The sequence below is a fragment of the Tetrao urogallus genome, assembly GCF_951394365.1.
Source record: "Tetrao urogallus genome assembly, chromosome: 17".
Classification (NCBI taxonomy): domain Eukaryota; kingdom Metazoa; phylum Chordata; class Aves; order Galliformes; family Phasianidae; genus Tetrao; species Tetrao urogallus.
Window position 1 is genome coordinate 5,231,796 of NC_136830.1, and position 21,929 is coordinate 5,253,724.

The 21,929-nt window shown below is 44.4% G+C and overlaps 3 protein-coding genes across 3 annotated transcripts; 2 read left to right on the forward strand and 1 right to left on the reverse strand.

Moving 5' to 3' along the window:
• Positions 1 to 5,963: 5,963 nt before the first annotated feature.
• Positions 5,964 to 10,971, reverse strand: DENR (density regulated re-initiation and release factor). Its single transcript, XM_079544103.1, has 7 exons — positions 10,863 to 10,971; positions 10,123 to 10,142; positions 9,764 to 9,848; positions 9,066 to 9,149; positions 6,917 to 7,033; positions 6,505 to 6,644; positions 5,964 to 6,179 (listed from the first exon to the last, which is right to left on the reverse strand). The coding sequence occupies exons 1-7, from the start codon at positions 10,966 to 10,968 to the stop codon at positions 6,135 to 6,137; spliced, it is 597 nt and encodes a 198-aa protein (XP_079400229.1). The 5' UTR covers positions 10,969 to 10,971; the 3' UTR covers positions 5,964 to 6,134.
• A 719-nt stretch (positions 10,972 to 11,690) lies between these two features.
• On the forward strand, positions 11,691 to 15,590 carry GPN3 (GPN-loop GTPase 3; the record flags this gene model as incomplete). Its single annotated transcript, XM_079543996.1, has 8 exons — positions 11,691 to 11,738; positions 11,824 to 11,932; positions 12,039 to 12,206; positions 13,350 to 13,474; positions 13,968 to 14,083; positions 14,239 to 14,335; positions 14,843 to 14,971; positions 15,528 to 15,590. The coding sequence occupies 8 exons, from the start codon at positions 11,691 to 11,693 to the stop codon at positions 15,588 to 15,590; spliced, it is 855 nt and encodes a 284-aa protein (XP_079400122.1).
• Positions 15,591 to 17,152: 1,562 nt separating this feature from the next.
• On the forward strand, positions 17,153 to 20,755 carry ARPC3 (actin related protein 2/3 complex subunit 3; the record flags this gene model as incomplete). Its single annotated transcript, XM_079543654.1, has 7 exons — positions 17,153 to 17,158; positions 17,656 to 17,755; positions 18,821 to 18,897; positions 19,039 to 19,107; positions 19,349 to 19,475; positions 19,977 to 20,071; positions 20,693 to 20,755. The coding sequence occupies 7 exons, from the start codon at positions 17,153 to 17,155 to the stop codon at positions 20,753 to 20,755; spliced, it is 537 nt and encodes a 178-aa protein (XP_079399780.1).
• Between the last annotated feature and the right edge of the window lie 1,174 nt (positions 20,756 to 21,929).

The following is a 21,929-nucleotide window of genomic DNA, read 5'->3' on the forward strand; positions in this document are numbered from 1 at the left end:
TGTCTCCAGGCTCTGCTGTCCTGGTTTAACTTGGTGATGGCAGTGGGGTGGCTGCAGGTGAGCTCTGTGCCACCACCAAGGACTGCTCCTGGGAGACCTGCCATGCCCACAGCATCAAACTGTGGGGACGGAGCCTGGAAATGTTCTCTGCAGGTTATTAACGTGTGGGAAATAGCCTTTGTGTCCTGAAAAAGGAACAGAGAAGCAGAGTGTGATGCTCAGAGGCCGACAGCAGCCGTGATCAAAACGGTTCTGCTCATTTTGAGGCCAGTCACAGAGGATGGAAAGCAGGCTGGCAATGAGGCAATTAAAGAGGAAGTGGAAAAACACGTGAAAGAGTTAACAAGGAGAAACCATGGTGCAAGTGTTGTATTTCACTGCAATTAATTCAAGGCAGCAGATAGGGTGAGAGCTCAGCTGCACCTCCAGCAAAAACACAGGGGCAGAGGTGCCCTGAGCTTGTGGTTCTGGGGGGAACAGCCAAAGGAAACCATCCATGGAAAGCAGTGTGCTGGGCAGCATGTGAAACGTGAAGAAAGGTGCAGCAAAAGCACTGTTTTCACTTGTTTGACCTTTTTGTTCAAGAAAGTTCAAAACTAATTCCGTAGTGGAAATGTCTTCATTTCCTCCAGAAAGTTAAAGATCTGCATGGAAAGACAGGAACATTTCCTCTAAGATACATTAAGCAATCACATTTATGTCCGTTTCCTATACATTTTCACCCTGCAGACTCATCAGAAAACAGAAAGAGAAGAAGGTAAGCAAAGCACAGCACAGTCGGATGATGACCTCAGGGACACCACTCGTGTGTTACAGAACCAAAATCTTTCCGGTTTGCTTTGCAAGTGAGTGATCTTTGTGCCCTTGGCCACCTCCTGACTCACAGCTCACGAGCAGTGGCACACGCTTTGCTGCCCGTTTTCCTGTTGCTGTCCTCCTTTGTGTGGCTCATCAGCTCTCCCCAACTCAATCTTTCTCTAAAGGAAAAATGATCAACCGCTAGAAATGGCCGCATCGCTGCCAGCAGGCAATTCACCTGGTGTTTGTCACAGCACCTGCCACCAAGTGACCTCAAAACAATAAAAAAACCACTTTTCTGTATGAAACACGTCCGTTCTTCCTGCTCCTTCTATGATTGAACTGAGCACAGCTGATTCAGTGCCCTTTATTAAGAGAAGATACTGAGACTTATTCAGTAGCCAGTGACTTGCAGGTCACTAAATCTTGCTGTGGATTTACAGAGAGCTGTGGGTATGGCTGTGCCATCAGTTCTTTCCCACTTGAGGCAAATGAGATTATTTCTGTAGGCTAAGCATGTGCTTACCGCTGTGCTGCATCAGCACGGCGCTCAGCAATTTTGGGGATTGCTCCTGAAACATTTAAACATCAGTGGTTTCAGGATGCAAGTCATAGCGCTGGTTTCGATCTACAAAACCTTCTTTTGGCCTAAAGCCCATCTCTGTAGGGAAAGGAGAGATCTCCACACAGGAGTATTAAAGCAAAGTGAGGGCATTCTGGCTGCTCAGCATCCACTTCCTCTGAGAGCCCCATTAACGTGTCCTAAGCAAACCCAGCTTCTTCTGAAAGAAGACCGAGCGTCTCCAGACTTAATGCACTGCGTCCCTGCAGCAACAGCAGCAGAGCAGGGCTGTAGGCTAACGCTGCTCCCAGGGGCACAAAGGGGAGAGCTCCACTGGAGACGGCCAGCGCAGGGCGTGCAGTGTGAACACACCAGCAGCTCCCACAAAATCATCCCTGCTGTGCCCATGAGGAAGGAGACAGTGCCACACAGCTTGGCACTGCAGCACGCTGTGTACCCACCTCCCTTTGCAGACATGCTCTCGGGTTGCATTGGTAGCACTGGAAGATTTCCTTTTTTGTTAATTTTTCCCTCGCTGTCGCTAGTTCTAATTCAATTTCATGTGGTTTTCTGGACTTTCACCATATCCAGTTACCTTTTGTCCACAAAACTAGACAACGTGGTGCCTGTCGCAAGCATCCCATTCACATCAGTTGAACAAATAATCAGACAGTGAGAAATTTCCGGGATTTATACAAAAGAAAAAACAATCTGCTACGGGCAAGACTGCTTTTTGAAACAGCTCTATTCAATACGTTCTACTTTTGGAGCTCTGAGCCCCAGAACAATATATGCTGACACAACCCTTGGCTGTGGCACTGAAAAACACTTCCCAGTCTCTTACTCAACAATGTTCGTATCCTTGACTGTGTTATCTGTAACGTGCAGAAGGACTCTAATTACAATGAGCTGTGTGCAGGTACAAGGGCTGCAGCTCAGGAATGGAGCACCAAGATGTGACTGGCCAGAGCTTTTTCTGGGCAGGGAGCATGAGGAACACGCTTGAGAAAAGTTTAATTGTTGGACTGAAGGAATTACTGGCTGCCTTTGTATCTGTTTGCTGCTATGGGACACACAAGAGTTTTACTGGAAATGCATTGAGAGCAGGGCACCTGGAATTCTGAAAGGCTCGTCTCAGAAATCCGCTGACTTTCGATTCAGGTTGCAAATGCATTTATAGAAAAAGGGGAGCAAACAAAAATTATTCAAGTGTGAAAACAAAGAAACAAACATACAAAGCATCATTGAGAAAAGAACGGGAACTTAAGCATCTTGTTCTGAAGCAGATAACTGCGTCCCGTTTTGAGTTTCTGCAAGTTGGGTTGTCTGTATTGTAATGCAAAAACACAACATGGAAATCAAAGAACTCGGACAATGCGAAATTATGGAGCTGCCAGATTTAAACTGGCAGGCAGCAATGACACGCTTTTCAAGTTGCTTTTCTCCTCCCTCCTCCAAACAGGGCACAGAATTCATCAGGCACAAATTCTAACTGATCGCATTTCAAGGGTTAATTTTGATAGACTGCGTTTTGAAGTGGAGTTTAAAACAGCCTCAGGTAGAGCTGCCTGTAAACAGAGATTAGTTAGCCTGCATAGATTAACCAGAACACGCTTGGCAAGTTCCTGTCCAGAACTGCTCTGAAAGTAGATCAAAGTCCTACAGATGTGGTTCAGAAGCCACCCCTGACAGTAAATACTGCGGTGCTTCATTTTCTACAGCAACCGTTCCAAAGGAGAAGCTAATTTCCAAGCTCACAACTGCAGCGTCAGGCTGTAAAGCAGCATCGTGCTCTGACGGGCAGCGCGTTGAGCTGAGCTGCGATGTGCCAATCAGCCAGCAGGAGCCAGACATCTGATGGGGATGGGCCACAGCCACAAGCAACCTCTGTTTTGCAGAGGGCTTTTCAGGAATCCAACCCACAAGACAGTCTTTGCAAAACACTGCACTGCTGCTGTCTTTCACACTGCATGAAATCCTGCTGATGAACTTCAGAACAAAATACCCTTTCAGTTGATGCAAATGCTGGCGCACAATCTTTACACTCTCTCAGTCAGTACCAGCACAACTAAGGTTTGCTGGTTCTGAATGTTATCAGAGTTGCTTTTGTTTGTCTGGTACTTACATTGTTCTGGTCAAGTTCATCCAAGGCGATAAGGTGAAGTAATACCTTTCAGAGGAAAGCAGAGCTGAGGATTCAGCACGCAGCCTTTTCATTAGCACCCTGATTTAAAACCAAAAGCCCAAATCCTACCTTTACCATACACATTAGTTTACTCATTTCTAGTGGTACAATCATTGCAAATCATGACCAAAAAAAGGCAGAAATTGATATGGATATTTATGAAAACAAACTAATGCCACTTTCTCAAATTACTTCTATTGCTTACGTATTTAGAACAGAAGCTCCCAATTAGAGTTCACATTGATTGTGTGCACTGCCATGACAGCTATACACAGGTTCTTTCCCCCTTTGGCATGTTCTCTGATCCTGTAATGAGAGAAACTAGAACTATTAACCCACACAAATTCTATGGTAATTCACACAGAGAGTTAGGCTTAAGTTCACAGAAAACTATTCTATATACCACCTTTTCCTACAGTGTCCTCCTTTCCACAAATACAGTCAGATAATAAACTAGTTCTGAGTGAAAGTCACACTTGTGTTCACTTTCTTCCAGACCTCCTACAGCTTGCTCTAAAATGACTTCTTCCTCCCATCTGTTTGGATGCATGAAAAAGTCAAATCCTGTCATGACCTTGGCCAGCCATAAAGAATCCGACAGAAATATTCAAGTGTTGTCACTAAGTCATGTAGAAACGTGTTCTACAGCAAAGCACGAGGGGAGCATTATTTATCATCGTGTCATTGCACAGGTCAAGCATCATGTTCACAACTACTCCTCCCAGCCACCTCAATCCAGCTGTAGATGAGCAGTAAATACCGTGTTAATGCTGCTGCTGTTTGGACTGCAGCGAGAGCTCAAGCGGAGGAGATTGCTAAGCTCCCAGGCTGTTGAGATTCAGGCAACACACGCTGCAGTTTACTTATGTGGGAACTGGCATCCTGGAAGAGACAGAAAGGAAGTCAGTTTTTTCGTACCAGTGCTGCTTTGTTTGTTCTAAATAAACTATTCTTATATACTTGCAGTCAAATCACACTCAAAGCCTTCCAGATCGACAGGGCCATTTCTGCACGCATTTAGGAAAACGCTGCATAGCAATAAACAGTATTTCTATTGCAGAACTGCAGTGATCCTCTAAAAGCAAACCATGCCAAACCAAAACTACAGAATCTTCATTTCTATTTGATGCTCAGCATAAATTGTTATTATGTGCTTCCAAATTTTGCGGAATTCCGGAACAAGGAATGACGACAGAATTTTTTTGGAAAGCTACCATGAAAGATAACACACCAATTATTAGCAACAGAAAAACTGAGCATGCCTCACAGAGCTCAAATGAACACAGCTCAGAAGGCTTGTAAGTCTCTTGAAAACCATTTCATGTAATGTTTTTGTTCACCACGTCCCTTCAGACAGCACGAGTCCTCTCAGGCACACGTGCAGCCCTACATTCACCTCCATCTGCCTTTCACGGGACTTCGCAGCCTTTCTGCACACACAACCGTTATCTCATCAAGGTGCCTCGCTTTCTTGCTATGAAGGTAATGTTTGCTCGTTGCAGAACTGAGCAGATACAATTGTACAGCTATGGCTAAAACCACGTGCGAATACAAGGAGCCTGACATTGCTGACAGTGAACTCCAGGTGACTTTAAGTCCGAATGTTTTTGCATTACAGAGCCCACCCCCACCGGGCGGTCTGTGCGGGGCTGGCGGGCGCTGCCTGCAGCGGGCAGCACGGCGTTACCCCACAGCCAGCGCTGCCTGAGGAGAAGCCGAGCGCGGCAGTGCCGGGGAAACTGCGGTGAACGTCGGGGAGTGATTCTGACCGGAGCACGCAGCAAACAGGCAGCCGACGGCCTCCGATGCGTTAAACGCCGCAAAAACGGATTAAAACAAACAAATCTCCTCTGAAATCTGTGAGGAGATCCCGCACCGCACCGCCCCACGCTCTAATGCTCTCGAGTGACGTCACCGCGCCGCCCATCCCAGAGGGGACACCGAGGGTTCGAATCCCGCCTCGGCCGGGAGACCGCGGGCTGCCAGCTTAGGATCTGCGGGACGGCAGAGCCGTTCGGAAATGAATAATGCTGAGCCGACACGTGTGAACCCAACCGGAGGTCGATGAATGGAAGTGACTGCCCTGCTAAGCTTTATAACAGAACAGCTTCCAGAGATCCAGTGAGCTCGTTAGAAACACCACTATCTTTTAAAATACATTTTCCTGCAAGCAAACCTGTGGAGCGTTCCTCCTGCTCTCATTTCTCAGATTTTATGCTGGCAAGTCAGAGGTGCATGCTTCTGTACATTTGATGTATGCTTTAAATACTTAATTCAGCAGAAAACTCTTAATTACTTAAATTATTATTTCTCTATAAGATTAGGAATGAAAATAGCTCTTCAGAAAACAGAAGCCATCTTCAGTGAAGAAGAGGAATTTTATTTAAATCTTCATGCGTAGGCATGATAGACCCCAATTTTACTTCAGCAAACATCACAACAAAAAAATCCAAGCAGCCTATACAGAACAGTGAAATTGCCAAGGATGTGGGCTCTCCACAGCATCACTGCAGAATCCATGGGTTTAGAAGCCTCACTTTGGCTATGCCATTTATAACCATGTAATTAAATAAAGATAGTCTTCAACCATCACTTCTTGACTTCTCCAAGATCTTCAATGCTATCATCATCCACCTGGGGGAGAAAAAAAGCCAAAACACCACATTAAATATATTTCCTTCTTGCATGTCTCATTGCTGTATGTGCAATGAAGTGGGGAAGCATTCAGCACTCCACGCTCTGGGAGTCTGATTGGTTTTTTTTTTTGGACAGTTGAAACAGCATTCAACTTTAATCACTCCTTAACCTAATGATTCATAGGTTGGTAGGGGGGCAACAGTGGGTTACTTCTGCACACCGGCCTGTGCTGCCCAACATCACATCTGTCTCTGAAAATCACTGGAAACGTCACAGGCTACTACTGAAAACTAGAGCTCTTACAGAGAAAGCCCCTGGTTACCTCAGGCCACTTCTCCTGGATTACATCGATAATGTCATCTGTGAAATCGCCCTGGATGATGATTTCATCTTCTCCTGTTACTGAGGCACCGCAGGAAAATTTCTGAGCAAAAAACCTCTGTGCTTCCTTAAGATCGATTTCTGTGTATGGGAAAACCGACAGTTGAAGAACAGTCATCGTCCAGATAGCAGATCTTCTCATAATTAAAACTGTTTTAACCATGGTAGTTTAAAGTCCAGACTTCAGTATTTCCATTGAAATTCTGCAAACCACTCAAGGTAATACAATCAGAAGAAATATCTGAAAGGTTACCTTTTCTCCTCACATTAAAGAAGCTAAGACTCTAGGTAAGATGAGGTTAAGGGCAAGCACATCTAAAATCTACACAACACACCAACAAATGTCAACTCACCAAACGTTGCAAGGCCACAGACTCTTGTGACATATTTTTTCTTTGCTCTAGGAATTTTAGCTATTGTGACTTTTTGTGGTACAGTCTTCTTTTTCTGTTTTATCTGACCTCTTCCACCTTTAAAGCAGAATATATTACATGATTAGTTAAATGACGTAACAGTTAAAGACTGTAAGGCTACATTTCAGTCCTGTAAACAAAGAAGCCTATCTCCCAGTCTGTGTATGTAAACAAAAAAGTATTTTGGATGTTAGTCATCTCCCATTCCGAACCTTCTAGTTTAATTTCTTAAAAGAAAGGTCCCAGGTCAAAAGTTAATGTTACAAGAAATAACAACATATGCATGTCATGTGCATTAAAGAACAGAATGCACATCAGAGCCTTGATGGGTGTTCCCCACATTCCACTAACCACTGCATTTGGTCTACATTTAACCCCTCTTTAAAGGATTTTTGTTTGGTATTCATCTTAAGTTAGGAACAAACTGTTACTTTTAAATCTTTATGGCTTTTGTGTAAGGCAAAGAAAATCGCTTGTGTCTATTTACTAAGGCTAAGAAACCTTGCCTGCTTAGACTGCTGTGTCAAACAGCACATGAAGTTCTAAGTATCAACACAGGACTGCAGTACAAAACAAATCTATATAAAGGTTAGCAGGAAAAAACCCAACCCCTCAGAACACCACACCTCAAGCAGAAGGCAGCTACAGTAGTTGACTGCCAAGCTTGCACATGACTTCATTTCTTATTTACTGTGTTTCTAGGTCAACTTGAGGGAATGCTTCACACATGAGGTAGATATAAATCAGAGTAAGGCATGCAGAAGATTAATCCCACTCATTAGAGTCCTTCAAATCAGATTATGATCTCAGCTAACTTTGTATACACTCATCAAGTTACCCCAGGGTAACTAAAGTCCTGTTCCAGAGCTTTCTCACCAAGAAAACTTAGAAGAATCTATGTCAAGCAGACTCACTTCTTGTGAATGCTTTTTTCCCCCCCTAACATGCAGCACTTTCAATTCTGCATTACTAGAAATTGGCAAATAATAACTTAAGACAGTAGATTTCTCTCTCAAAGTTTCTTCAGTCAATACCTGCAGTAATTTTCCGCTTGTTTCTTTCCTTTTCATCCTCTCTCTTCAGAATTGTGCCATCATACTTCACACTATACTTTAAATTGTCACAAAACTTGAGGTTCCATTTCTGGATTTCCATTTTCACCCACAAATATTTTAAACACTTATTTTATGACCAAAGCCAAGCTGACAACTATCAGCAGCATGCCACACAATGACATTATATTTAAAGAAAATGTTCTGAAGTGTCTGGAAAAAAGCACCCAAGCTAGAGAATTTAAAGCTACTTTTGTCACTACACATATCCCACAGACAAGGATAAACATGACTGGTTCCCAAGGCACACAAATAAAACATCTGCAGGGACATGTGGCTTAAAATATGAATCTCAGTGGGCTACAAACCACCGTTTATGAAGCACTACAGGCACAACTGACATCAGACAGGCAAATATGTATTAATAACCACTGTATTCTAATTTGTGGGGGAAAACTATGTTAATTAAACAGAGAAATCCAACAATAAAACAGTATCTGTTCTTAGATAGTGCGTAGCTCTATCTATGCTAGAAGAGACATAGCTGTTAATGGAGACAGGCAGTAGTGCTAAAGTGTAAAACCAAATTCTGTTATGAGAATTCTGTGAGACAGAAGGAAAAAAAAGACAAAAGTAGTGGTCTGAGGCATTAAGAGAGGAAAGCTTCTTTGTTCTACTCTGCAAGCAACCTGTGAACTGCTGCTAAACAAAGCAGAAACCTTCTGGGAGGTACACCAGTGGATTGCAAGTTGAGAATAAGTACTCTCTGAATAAGTGCCACAGCAATGACAGGAGCAACGCAGAAGCAGCTCACCTTTCTCTTACTGCTACTACTGTACAGTTCCTTTGTTAGCATCTACCTCCGTGCAAACTCTGCTGCTAGTTGAAAGGAATTTATTTGGTACTTTTTCTGCAGTCAAAGCATAGCTAACAACCAAAACGCAAGGAAGCTGTGCCACAGTCTAAGCCCATAGATCAGGAAAAGGTGACCCCAACAGCTTATAAATCAATACCACAAGCAACTATTTAGACCTTGCCTCTCTTTTGCTTCTTCTTCTCTTCTTCTTCTCCTGCAGCTCCTTGGCCTTCTCCAACCCCAGCTTCCTGTTTTGGTGAATTTTCTTAAATACATCAGAGAGGAATGGTGAGAGAACAAAAGAACAAAATTAGCAGTGTAACACACGCCCTTAAAGAAACAAGAAATCAGCTACACTGACATTTCACTGGGCCCCTAAGTAGCTTGCTCTAGTGCAGCATCCCTTGACTGATGCGTGTTCCTTAAAGTCCTTGGTCAAATTAGGCTTGTGACCTTCATATCAAAGATACAGTTACAACTTTAATAGTCTCCTTCAGTAATCTCAGAAAGAGACAAAAATTACTGGCACTGGAAATTCAAATCATCAAGTTCCATAGCACTAACGACCTGCCTCCCAGCAACCCGCTGCCTGCACTGCAAAGACATAAAATTGGATAAATCAGCTTTGACAGGAAGCAACTGCATGTTGTCACAGTGCTCACTGTAGAAACTTTAGTACGGGCCAAACTTCATTTCTGATTTTTTTTTCTGACGTAATCAAACTTGTTTTCACAGCATCCAAAAGCAGGCTGAACTTTTGGGAAAATAATTTAATTTTCAGACTCAATGCAGATGGAAGAGATGAGAAATGGGCAAGCTCAAGAATTTGTTTGTGTGTCTGAGTACACATATTAACCAGGAATAAAGGAAAATTCTCACCTACTGTAAGTTTTGCAAACTCATCTGGAAAGTTCTTCTCTAACCATTGTCTGCATTTAGTCACATCAGGCATGTATTCGCAGTACTAGAGAAGAAAGGCCACATAAATGCTGTTGGCAAAGTAATTACAAGATACATCACAAACAAAAACAACAAAATCCTTTTGCTATTTATTTAGCTCAGACATTTCTCCTTAGCCCTCCAAATACCAATGCTTCACCAGCACACAGGAAGACACATGACATCCTAAAGATGACAGCAGATAAAAGCACAGAATCGACATAACTGAAAGCAGGAGAAGATCAGAAAGAATCATTGTGGAAGTCATACTGGAAAGAAGAAACAAAAAACTAACTCACCTCTGTTGGCAATGAACAGACTGGAGCAAGAGGGAAAAAAAAAGAAATTACAATTGAGTTCTCAACGCACAGCCTTAGTGTTCTAGTTAAACTGGTATTCTGAAGCTTTATTTCATCACAACATCTTGTAATAAACATATGCTGATTCAAAAGATGACAATGATACCATTATAATTTTTCTCTTAGTCATTTGCTTTCATGCTGTGCATTAAGATAAATCTGTCAGAACAGCAGCTTCTTGGGCAGTCTTCATCCTACAGAACACACCCAAACCAACAATGCAGCCTCATTCACAATAGAAATCCTGCAACAATATTCAAACCCAATGCAAAATAACATACTTATCTAAAGCACAGACCTCAACATTATATCCTTCAAAAAATCCAGACATATGACTACAAATATGAGTAAAGCATAATTCCAAACAGTGCATCCATTACTTCCCTTAACTTTATTCCTTGTTCTCACACCAACAGTCAGATGGCTTTTCTATGCTAAAGGTTTTACCAGCTTTCTGCGGGAACAAATCTTTGCTCAAAATGTCTGAGCACCACTCCTCTAACAGAGCTTTCATTTCCAGAAGGCCATCAGCACCTCCATCAGAAAGGTCACCCTGACCATGGTCTATCTGACTCGAAGCTGACCAGAAGAAAACCTCCAACCGTCTCACTTTTTCTGCCTGGCTGCCCTTACTAACACCCCACTGTAAGAACTGTGGGCAGCTGCCCCTCAGCACTTGCCTCCGCAGTAGAGAACCCGAAGGGGGTAGTCAGCATCCGACCTGGCACCACTCCTTATGTCTCCTCTACAGTCAGGGACCACAGGCTCAGCTACATCTGTGGCCATGTCACAAGCCTGCAGGTTACAAAATCAAAGAGTCAGGACTCACGTTTTGTATTATTTACATCATTCCCTACATAACAAACTCCCAGAGACTGACCAAACTACAAAGCTCAGAGAAAAGAGGTGTAACTGTAAGAGCAGAAGCACTCAAGGAGTTAAAATAAAACACCTGTCAAGAACTGTGGGGCTGAGTGCACGAGGGAGCCCCGGGACCACCAGGGCTGTGTCTGTGAAGACTCGGGGCCAGCAGGAGCCGCAACACAGCCGAGGGAACGGACCCGGGAGCCCGAGGGGCGTGAAGGGGCAGGGAACCCCCGAGAGGCGGCGATGGGCCCCGGGCAGCGAGGGGTAGGCAGGCTGCTGGGCACCGACGGGGACCGGGAGGGTGCGGAGGGCCCGGGGGACAGCAGGCGGGGTGGGGAAGGGTGCCATGAGGAGCGCGGGAGGGGTGAAATGAGGCAGAGAGGCGCGCGGAGCTCTGCGGCCGCAGCACCGTGGCGTTACCCGGGCGACCCCTTAGGCCGCGGCTCCTCCTCAGGCGGCGGCTGCAGCTGCACGCACCGCGCGGCACGCGCGCCCTCACAGCGCCGCCACCGAAATCTCGCGAGAGCTGAGCGTTCCGAGCCCTCGGCCGCTCCGTAGCCGGGAGGAGCCCGCGGGACCTTCGCGCTACGGAGCGGCGGAGGGGTCAAGCGCCGCCGGTCTTGCGTTGCGCGGAGGCCGGCATGCCGCGCTACGCGCAGCTGGTGATGGGCCCGGCGGGCAGCGGCAAGGTGAGAAGGGTCGGAGAGGCGGCGGGGGGGGGGGGTGGGAGGGATGGCGACGAGCGGGCGCTTACAGCGTGTGCGTGCCTTGCAGAGCACGTACTGCTCCACCATGCTGCAACACTGCGAGGCGCTGGGCCGCGCCGTGCAGGTGGTTAACCTGGACCCGGCCGCCGAGTTCTTCAGCTATCCCGTTATGGCAGGTGAGTGCGCTCTGCGCCTACCTGGCGTCCGGAGAGAGCTGGGGGGACAGGAGCTTATCATGGCAGCCTTGTGCTGCCCACGTCCGTAAGCGTACTGTCGTTGCAGATATACGGGAGCTCATAGAGGTGGATGATGTGATGGAAGATGATTCCTTGCGGTTCGGTCCCAATGGTGGCTTGGTGTTCTGCATGGAGTACTTTGCCAATAACTTCAACTGGCTGGAGGAGAGCCTCGGGCACGTGGAGGATGATTATATACTGTTTGACTGCCCAGGTAAACAGATGTGTGTGTTTTGATGTCATACTTGGTACGCAGAGGTTGGAAAAGAGCCACGAATTGGTCGAGTCCAACACCACATAATGCTGCCAGGACCACTGCAGAACCGTGACCTGAAATCCCAAATCATAGAATATCCTGAGCTGGAAGGGACTCGTAAAGGATCATCAGGTCCAATCCAGGGCTGTACACCACACCACCCAAAATCCAGACTCTGGGTCTGAGACTGTTTTGTCATAGAATCATAGAATCACCAAGGTTGGAAAAGACCTAAAAGATCATCCAGTCCAACCGTTCACCTATTCCCAATAGCTCCCACTAAACCATGTCCCTCAACACAACATCCAGCCTTTCTTTGAACACCCCCAGGGTCGGTGACTCCACCACCTCCCTGGGCATCCATTCCAGTGCCTGACCACCCTTTCTGAAAAGTAATACTTCCTAATGTCCAGCCTGAATCTCCCCTGCCAAATGTCCAAATGCTTCTAGAACTCTGGCAGCTCGGGGCCGTGCCCTCTGCCCTCTGGTCCTAATGCAGAACCTGTCCCTAATACCCAGTCTGACAACCCTCCCCTGACACAGCTCCGTGCCATTCTCTCATTCTTTTCATTCAACTGTCAGTAGTTCAGACAGTTCCCATACAACATCCAATCTAAAGCCCCCTTTGTGCAACTTGAGGCCATTTCCTCATGTTCTATCTCTTGTAACATGATTTGCTGCAGTCTCCTTTCAGGTCCCTGTAGTGAGTGGTGAGGTCTCCCCTCAGCCTCATTTTCACACATTTTTTGGTTTGTTAACGGTTGTCAAGAGTCACTTTCAGATGCTCCAGAAGTGAACTTGGCCCCATTTGAAATTGGGTGACAGCAGTGACTTTTGGTAACATCATACAGTGGGTGAAGTCTATGGCAACTGCTAACAAATGCTAACTGGAGATCAGGAGAGGAAAATGCAGCTCTTTTTTCCTCTCCAGATTTACTGTATGATTCCATCCAAATACAGGCAGGGTTGTCTGAAAAGAGACTGTGTTTTATTAGCTGTTATTCATATTAAGTGTAATGCCAATATTTCTGTAACTAATAACTGTGAGCTGTTTCTATTAGCTTTACATTTCTGCATACTGATATCCCAAGTGTGTCTTAGGTCAGATCGAACTCTATACACATTTGCCAGTGATGAAACAGCTGGTGGAACAGCTTCAGCAGTGGGAATTCCGTGTCTGTGGAGTGTTTCTTGTCGATTCGCAATTCATGGTGGAATCTTTTAAGGTATCCATTTGAAATCTTGTACAAATTCTTGTAAAGTTTTACAAAAGTCCATACTGGTATAGAATAAGAAAGGGAACTTGGTTTGTTTGGTCCAAAGGAAGGAATGCTAAGCGGGGGAAGATCTGATTGCTGTCCTCAGCTGCCTCAGTTATAGAGACCAGACAATGTCTTAAAGTCCATTTCAACCTAAATTGTTCTGTTGTTCTATAAGAGCTTTCTCAGAGAGAGAATGACCCCTTTCCCTGTTGAGCAATAAGAATCCTGAGAAGGGCTTTCAGTCTTCTTAATGTCCTTTTTGTTGGCATATAATGTGCTTCAGAGCTCTGGCAATAGATTGCAGCCAGGTACCTTAGCACCTCCCTTTTCCAACAGAGATAATGATTCTTTGTGCCCGTATGCAATATATTCATAAGTTAGGCTTGGTCTGTGGTAGTGTCCTGCATGAAGATTTTGTGCTTTTCTGTACTTAACTACATTTTTCATATTCCTTAAGTTTATATCTGGAATTCTGGCAGCACTCAGTGCAATGATCTCGTTAGAGATTCCACAGATTAACATCATGACTAAAATGGATTTGCTGAGCAAGAAAGCTAAGAAGGAAATAGAAAAGTAAGTTCCAAAGCATTACTTACTCTGTAGTGTAATATCTTGATATAAACTTCACTCACAATCACAGAATGATGGGTGGTTGTGGTAGTTGTGTAAAAGCATAGTGACTCATTTGTTCTGTGTTTCGTTGTTAATGATGGCTTTGTTTCTCTCAGGTACTTAGATCCAGATATGTATTCTATGATTGAAGATTCTACTGATATATTGAAAAGCAAAATGTTTAAAAAACTGACTAAGTCCATATGTGGATTGGTACGTATCGTGCTCTTTAACTGGTATTCTTTAATTCAGCTGCATACTTGTAAACCATACTTTGTGGTTACTGACTTCACTGCTGTGCTAGATACTGTATGTACTATAACATTCTCCCCCTGCCCCCCGAGGCGATGTGTTTACCTGCAGATTTGTTAACAAAGCCCTTTTGAATCTAAAAGATCACCAGGCACTTGAACATTTTTCTTTTTGCCTGTCCTAACTCAGCTTTTGATGTTTCGGGTTAGCATAAGATTCTTATGCTGTAGCCAGTAAAATTCATGTGAATCATACTCTTAGCAATTTTGGGAGACAGCTTTATTGATTGGGTAAAAGTTTGGACTGATAGCCAGGAATTCAGAGTGGGGAATTGCCATTAGCTTGCAGCGTGGCTTTAAGCAGCCCTAGATTTTCCTTGTCCAGATTGCTGAGCATAGCTTGCAGCAATGGTGCAGTAAGAAAACTTAGTGTATTTCCCTACTGGTGTCTTTTGAATCCTTGCTGCAGATTGACGACTATGGTATGGTTCGATTTCTACCTTTCGATCGCTCTGATGAGGAAAGTATAAACATAGTTCTGCAGCACATAGACACTACCATCCAGTATGGAGAAGATCTTGAATTTAAAGAACCGAAGGTAAGGTACTTCTGAAGATAAGATGAAACATTAGAAAGGATCCATAATACAAATCATAACTGAAATTTGTCCTTTGAATTCTGAAGATCAGAAAAGATGATTGTATACCACTAAGATCTCTACTTGCGTGTCTCCTTGAGCTTCCCCTAGAATTTCTGCATTGAGTCCATGTGTTGTAAAACCATTCCTAATCTTTTATACATCTGTCATGTAAAATGCATGATGGAAGATCAGCGGGTTAAAATCAATTCCAAGCTCTGCTTACTTTCATCATTCAGCTCACATATCCTAAGGAATAAGTCCAGAAGTTCTATCGCATTTTTTTAAATTCAATTTTCTACTCTCTAAATATTCAAAATAAATGCATCTAGATTTTGATGTATACATTTTGGGTAGCTTTAGAAACAAATTGATTTTCAGAAAGTTTTGCTCCTTGTTTTGTAGAACAATGTTGGACATTGTTGTGGTGACTAAAATAAAGCATCACAGAACTGATGATGTCCAACAATCACCAGAGAAAAGTCAGGTTTTATGCTTTTTGTTTTTTTGTTGGCAGGAATATGAAGAAGATAAATCTGCACTTGTGGATGAGTATTTTCAAGATCATGTGAATGAGTAAAAAGCAAATGTTGGAAAAGAGGAAGAAAATACATTGCTTGCGTGTTTTAAAGGAAACAAAGACATTCCCTTCCACACAAACATATTTATTTGATGTTTTGCCTTTAAGATAACTAACATTTCTAGTGAAAAGTGAGCTATATGACAGTTTATATGATGGAATATAGTGATCTATACTACTGTTTATAGTTCTTTTGTAAATACAGAATGCTCCTGGATTCTCAAGTGTTCTCAAAATATTTTTAATTACTTCTCCTAAAATTTATTAGTCTAATTTATTAGCTACCTTCAGCTGAATTGGAGGATGTTTTCCTGCTAGTCATGCCCATGTATTTATAAACCTTTCCTTGATCCTAAGAAATGAGGTTTTATTCATGGAGTTATTGAATAAAAGTATTTTCTATAAAGGGCCTCACGGTTATGTAAAACTTAGTATCTGTAAATGTCCCTATATAGGCATGTCATCTTTCTCTATGTAATATATAGTTCATGTTTTAGAAATTATCCCATACAAAATGTCAGCCAAATACCTTCATAGAATAAGAGCATCTAAAGTCATTTTGGAGGAACAGCTTGGTAAACCAAACCAGTGATTGAATGCTTTGAGGCCGTGGCACTTATCTGAACCTTAGGCAGACCTATCCCAGCACTGGGCAGTTAGGTGAGAGCTCAGGGTAGTCATTGCCATAACGAGAAAGAGGTTGGAAAACGCAGCTCATGGAGACTTTGATGCACAGAGCCAGAAATCCTGACCTTGCTTAATAGTTACAGTATAACCTCATTATGTGGCAAATCGTTCGATGCCTATGCTGAATTAATCACATCCTGGCAGGGCTTGATCTGGCTTGATTCCAGCCTCGCGCATCCTTTGGACATGTCATCAAATCGTAGAATGGTTTGGGTTGGAAGGGACTTCAAAACCATCCAGGTTTCAACCCCACTGGCATGGGCAGGACTGCCAGCCATCAGATCAGGCTGCCCACAGCCCCATCCAAGCTGGCCTTGAGCACCTCCAGGGATGGGGCACCCACAGCTCTCCAGCAGTGCCTTGCCACACCCATGGCAAAGAATTTCTTCTTAATATCGCATTTAAACCCATCCTTATTGGTTTAAAACCGCCGACAGAACACCTCCCAGCTGTTCTGCAGCACCCTTTGTGTCGCTGCAATGACTCCTTGCAGCCTTCTTCTCCTCCAGGCTGAACACCCCACCTCTCTGCCCGCCCTCACAGCGGAGGTTTCCTCTGCTCGCGGAAAGGAGAAACCCAGGCCTTCAGCTCCAAATCTCCCCAGTTTTTCGGTCTGACTCATGCGACGAGGCAGTGATGGGGGCCAACGGGGCACTGGCTCACAAGAGGGGCTGACGGTTCCCCTCAGACGCAACGCGGGGATGGGGGGAGGTCGGCTCTGTGCTTCCCCGTCAGGGAGCGGCTCCTCGGGGCGGTGCAGGCTGCGGCTTCCCCCGCTCGCACCGCCCCGCTGCCTCATTTCCTGAAGGAAGAGGAAGGTTTGCTGCGAGCTCAGCGACGCTGCCCTCGCACGGAGCTGCGCCCTGCCCTTCGCCATGCCGGTGAGGGGAGCGGGCAGGGAAGGGACAGGGCGGGCGCTGAGCGCCGGGGCCGCGCTGTGGGGCCGGGCTGGGGCGGCTGCGCGGGTGGGAGAGGGGCTGTAAGCGGGAGCCTCGCACTGCGGAGCGGATCGATGTGTTTAGAGGCTGCCGCCTTCCTCCTTCTTCCTCTTTTTTTTCCCTTCTGGCTCAGCTCTGCCCAGATCCCCCTCCTCTCTGGGCAGCAAAGCCCTCTCAGCCCGTCCTCTTCCACCACCGCTGACATGAATGGTTCCAGGATGGTGCTTTTGTGGTTATCACCAGAATGGTGCTGAGTTACGGACGGCCTCTTTAAGAAATGACTACTGTTTGTGCAAGGAAAGGTTGCTGGAAACATCACTAACCAACAAAACTCTGATTTGTATTTGATGACACGGGAGAGCTGCGATCAGTCTGTGCCAGCAGGATGCTGGAAGGGCAATTTTCCGCAGCAATAATAACCAGCCTTCCCCCGTCTCTAGGCTTACCATTCAACTTTAATGGACTCAGATACCAAGCTAGTGGGTAACATGGCACTGCTACCCATCAGAAGCCAGTTCAAAGGCCCAGCACCTCGAGAAAGTAAGTTTACAAGAATCTGTGAAAAGCCCTTTGTGTTTTGCTAGTAATCATCTTTCACAGTTTGCTCCAGACCAGGCCTACCAGAGCAGAAAAGTTGTGGCTTAGAAATTGGGTGTTTTATAGAGGAAGACAGAATTTTCAGATACTAAAGTGGTGCAAAACACAGAAAATAACGCTGCTATGGTTGTTATCTGGAGCAGCTCCAGGTAATTCAGTTGCTTTAGCAATTAACACTGCCTACAGATGCTATTTTCACACTTCCTCCTGTGCCTCCGTGTTTTTTTCAGCAGGCTGTGAGGAGGACATGGTGGCGTGAACCCTTTGCTGTCAGAGGAAGTGGAGGTTTAGCTGCAGAACTCAGCTTTGGTGCAGTGGCTGAGGATGCTTAGCTGCTCTAAAGGAAGGAGATAGGCAGTGCTGTAGGGCAGCAAAAATCTAAGCTTCAGCATTAAGCATCTCTGTACTGAAGAATTTTACAGACAATCTGCTACGAATTCCCCTTAGCACCCAGGCATGGTATCTCCCAGTAGTGTGGCAATCAGTTCGAAAAAGAAAATATTTCAGAACTCAAGCAGTCTTCAGTGAAAGAAAGCGAAAGCTGCGAGTCAACTTGTCACTATGTAATCTACCCTTCCTCCTTTTTTTTAATTTAAAAGAATAACGAGGAAGGTTGTTTGATAGTGGTGTAAACTTCTTCCAAATATATTTTTGGGTCCTCAGAAAGAGTTTTAACAGCGTATTCTATACTGTTAAAACTCTGGTGAGTCACTCAACTGGTAGGAAACTGGGGAACTGCCAACCTACTGCCCTGTGTGAAGTCATAGTGAGAGAAGAAAAAGGGGGTTAAAACTACTAAGAGTAAGAAACTTAAATATTTTGGCCAGAGTTCACCACCAGTCTTTCATATGGGTAAGATTTAGTGTAGTCCTCTGCTTTTTGTAAACAATTTTGCTTTTGCAAGAATTATTGTTTGTGTAGTTCAGTGTGTAAAAGTTATGTCCAAATGTGATGTAGCAATGCACTGCTTAATTTTGGTTTTCTTTCGTTTTCTTTTTCTTTTTTTAGCTAAAGATACAGATATTATAGATGAAGCCATCTACTACTTCAAAGCTAATGTTTTCTTCAAAAATTATGAAATTAAGGTAATTTTTTTTTGCAATAGTTCCCCTCTTATGAGGATATTATTGGCACAAATGGCATGAACTCATTTCAAACTCTTACTAGTTCCATGAAGTCCCCTATAATCTAACAGACTAGGCTCTGTGCTTACTCTTTTTTTGCAGAATGAGGCTGACAGAACGCTGATCTACATAACTCTCTACATTTCTGAGTGCTTGAAAAAGCTGCAGAAGGTAAGGAGGGAACCAGTCTGTTCTGAGGATTGTACTCAGGAGAGCATTTGCTGATATTCTCTAAAGGCACAACAAACTCTGTTCACTGCCGTCCCAGTTGGCAGAACCACAAATACTTGTGGATCTGCATGGAGATGTTGTGTTGCTGTTCTTGATCAGCCTTTATGTTTTAGTGAGCGTTAAAATATTTTACTCCAATGTTTTCATTTGTAACTTTTAATCAATTGGTTGGTTCTTTCAGTGCAACTCCAAAGGCCAAGGAGAGAAAGAGATGTACACATTGGGAATCACTAATTTCCCAATCCCTGGGGAGCCTGGTTTTCCACTTAACGCCATTTATGCCAAACCTACCAACAAGCAAGAGGAAGGTAAAACTAAACAAAGAACTCTGAAGGCTTCTTTTGGTCCATGCTTTACTAGCTGCATTTTTGTTACTATGACTAGAAAATTGACCCTGAAAACTTCTGGCTCTGTTTTCTGAGGTTTTCTGACCTTAGGGGCCTGATGAATCCCCTTAATCTGTAGATCCAACAGAACAAAGTGATAGGAGTCTGAGTCTGCCTTTTGCATCAGTGTAATTGCTAGATAGATTCTATAACAGAGCCTGAACCAACTCCCACACTGGCAAAGAGGAAGCCCAAAATGATGGGCAGAGGTTTAACTGAAAGAAGAAAACAGTTTGCATGATCCATTTCACTGATACAAATATCATAAAAATTCCAAGTATGGCTGTAAATTGAACAGGCAGCCAGCAAGGGCCTACAGATGAGATGAGAAAGCTCACGTTTTCTGCTTTAAGCAGTGTTTGTCTACTGCTTCCATGCTCAATTTAGTTTGATTTAATGCTATTTTGTCCTGCTGTATTTCAGAGGTGATGAGAGCATATTTGCAGCAGCTCAGGCAAGAAACTGGTCTTCGACTCTGTGAAAAAGTATTCGATCCTCAGAGTGACAAGCCTAGTAAGGTAAGGATTTGGCCTGATCATCACAGATTTAATGAGAGGCTTGGTTTTTTTTTCCAAAAGATGGAGAGAAGCAAGAGGAGAGGGTGAGGGATCAGACATAGGTAACTCTGGAGCAGGCTTCCCTGATTTTACCAGGCTAGCAAAACAGAGGACTGACAGTTGTCAATAAATTTCCAGCTGTAACATGGTAAGACGACAAATTCCAATTCAAGTACTTTAAAAAGTGGGGCAGTAATAGGCAGTTCTAGTTTAACTCTTCAAAGTATTGCAATTGTGCCGTTGGCTAGGGACTCTTTTCAAATAGAAATTAAAAGGCATGAGAGATGCTGTTTATATTTCCAGGCAGTTCTGATCTCATTGCTTCTTTGAAGTAGACCATTTTGCCTTTTATCTGGATTTTAAAAAGTAGCCAATCAGTGCATGAACTACCTCCTGATCACCTATTTCATGTGCAAATATGCTTGCATTGAATAATGAGATTATTCAGGCTAATTTAGTTTCAAAGACATAGCTTTCTGATGCAGTCCCTGGAATAGGTAATAAACATACTTTTAAGTCTCTATTTCATTTATAAGACAGAAACTTCTTTTGCCTGTTTTCTGATTATGTTTTCTCCTGCAGTGGTGGATCTGCTTTGTGAAGAGACAGTTCATGAACAAGAGCCTGTCTGGACCTGGGCAGTGAACAGGCAGAGCAGCAACATGAAGTATTTCAACAGCAAGCTGTATGAAATATTTTGCCTTTGTTTTGGATACATTTTGTACCAAGGAAAAAAATGTGTTTATGAAGAAAAAAAGTCAACGAGGGAAGAGGGATGTAAAGTAAAAAGATCATTTGAGTACTGTAAGCGAGTATTATTAAGCTGGTGCTTAATAAATGATTCCTAACATGCTGTTTCAGGTGCAGGCTGCTTTATTATCAGTGGCTACAGCTAGCATTTACAGCAGGGCTTTTGTTTAAAGAGAAGTGTTTGTGCCTGGAGTTGTGTGTAATTGCTCTGCTGGCTAGAGTCTCAGTATCGTGTTGAGTGCAGTGATTTTTTACTTTTTCCAATAAACTTAGCTTGTAATTAATGTGATCAGCGCTTTATGTCTTATGGTTAGCTTTCAAAGAAATAAAAATGAGATTTTAATGGAGAGGCCATCATGATATGATATTGGCAAATACTGTGTTTGTTTTGAGGACCTGCTGGTCCGAGCTCATTTTGTCTCCTTCGTGGCAGTACTTTCACCATCACCACACAGCACTAACATGCTTTTTGGTGGTGCTCCACTGAAAGGAAAAATCCCGACGCGACTATTTTATCGCTGCACAGGATTAACTCTCCTACAGAGGTACTGCGTGCTTCGTAGTTTACAGCAGCACCAGCGAGGTACTTTCCCCGACTGTGGGCCAGCAGCAGCCTAGGTTTACAGGTCTTCCTCCTCAGCTGTCTTACAGGCACAAGCTTTGCCACCTCACATCACTGCTGCAGCCATCAGACAGTGACATCTGTGGAGAAAAGCGTCTGCTCTGCTCTTGAGCCTGGACACAACGCCTAAATCTTCAAATACAAAGCATACATACGGTGCTGGGCCAGGAAGGGACGCACCCAGCAGCGGCGCCTCCATGCTGCCGCACACCGACACCTCACAGCGCCGCTGAGGAAAAGCGCCGCTGCGCGTGCGCGGAACCATCGGGGGCCTCGCGGGGCGCCTGGGGCTGCCCGCCTCGCGCCTGTCCCGCCATGGGGGCGGTGTTAAGGCACTGCGCAGGCGCATAGAGGCAGCGGCGCGAGGCCCCCGCCTTGGCGCCATTTTGGAGTGGCGGCGGGCGTCCTGTCGTGCGCCGCGTTCTTCCTTCTGTCCTGTTCTTCCTC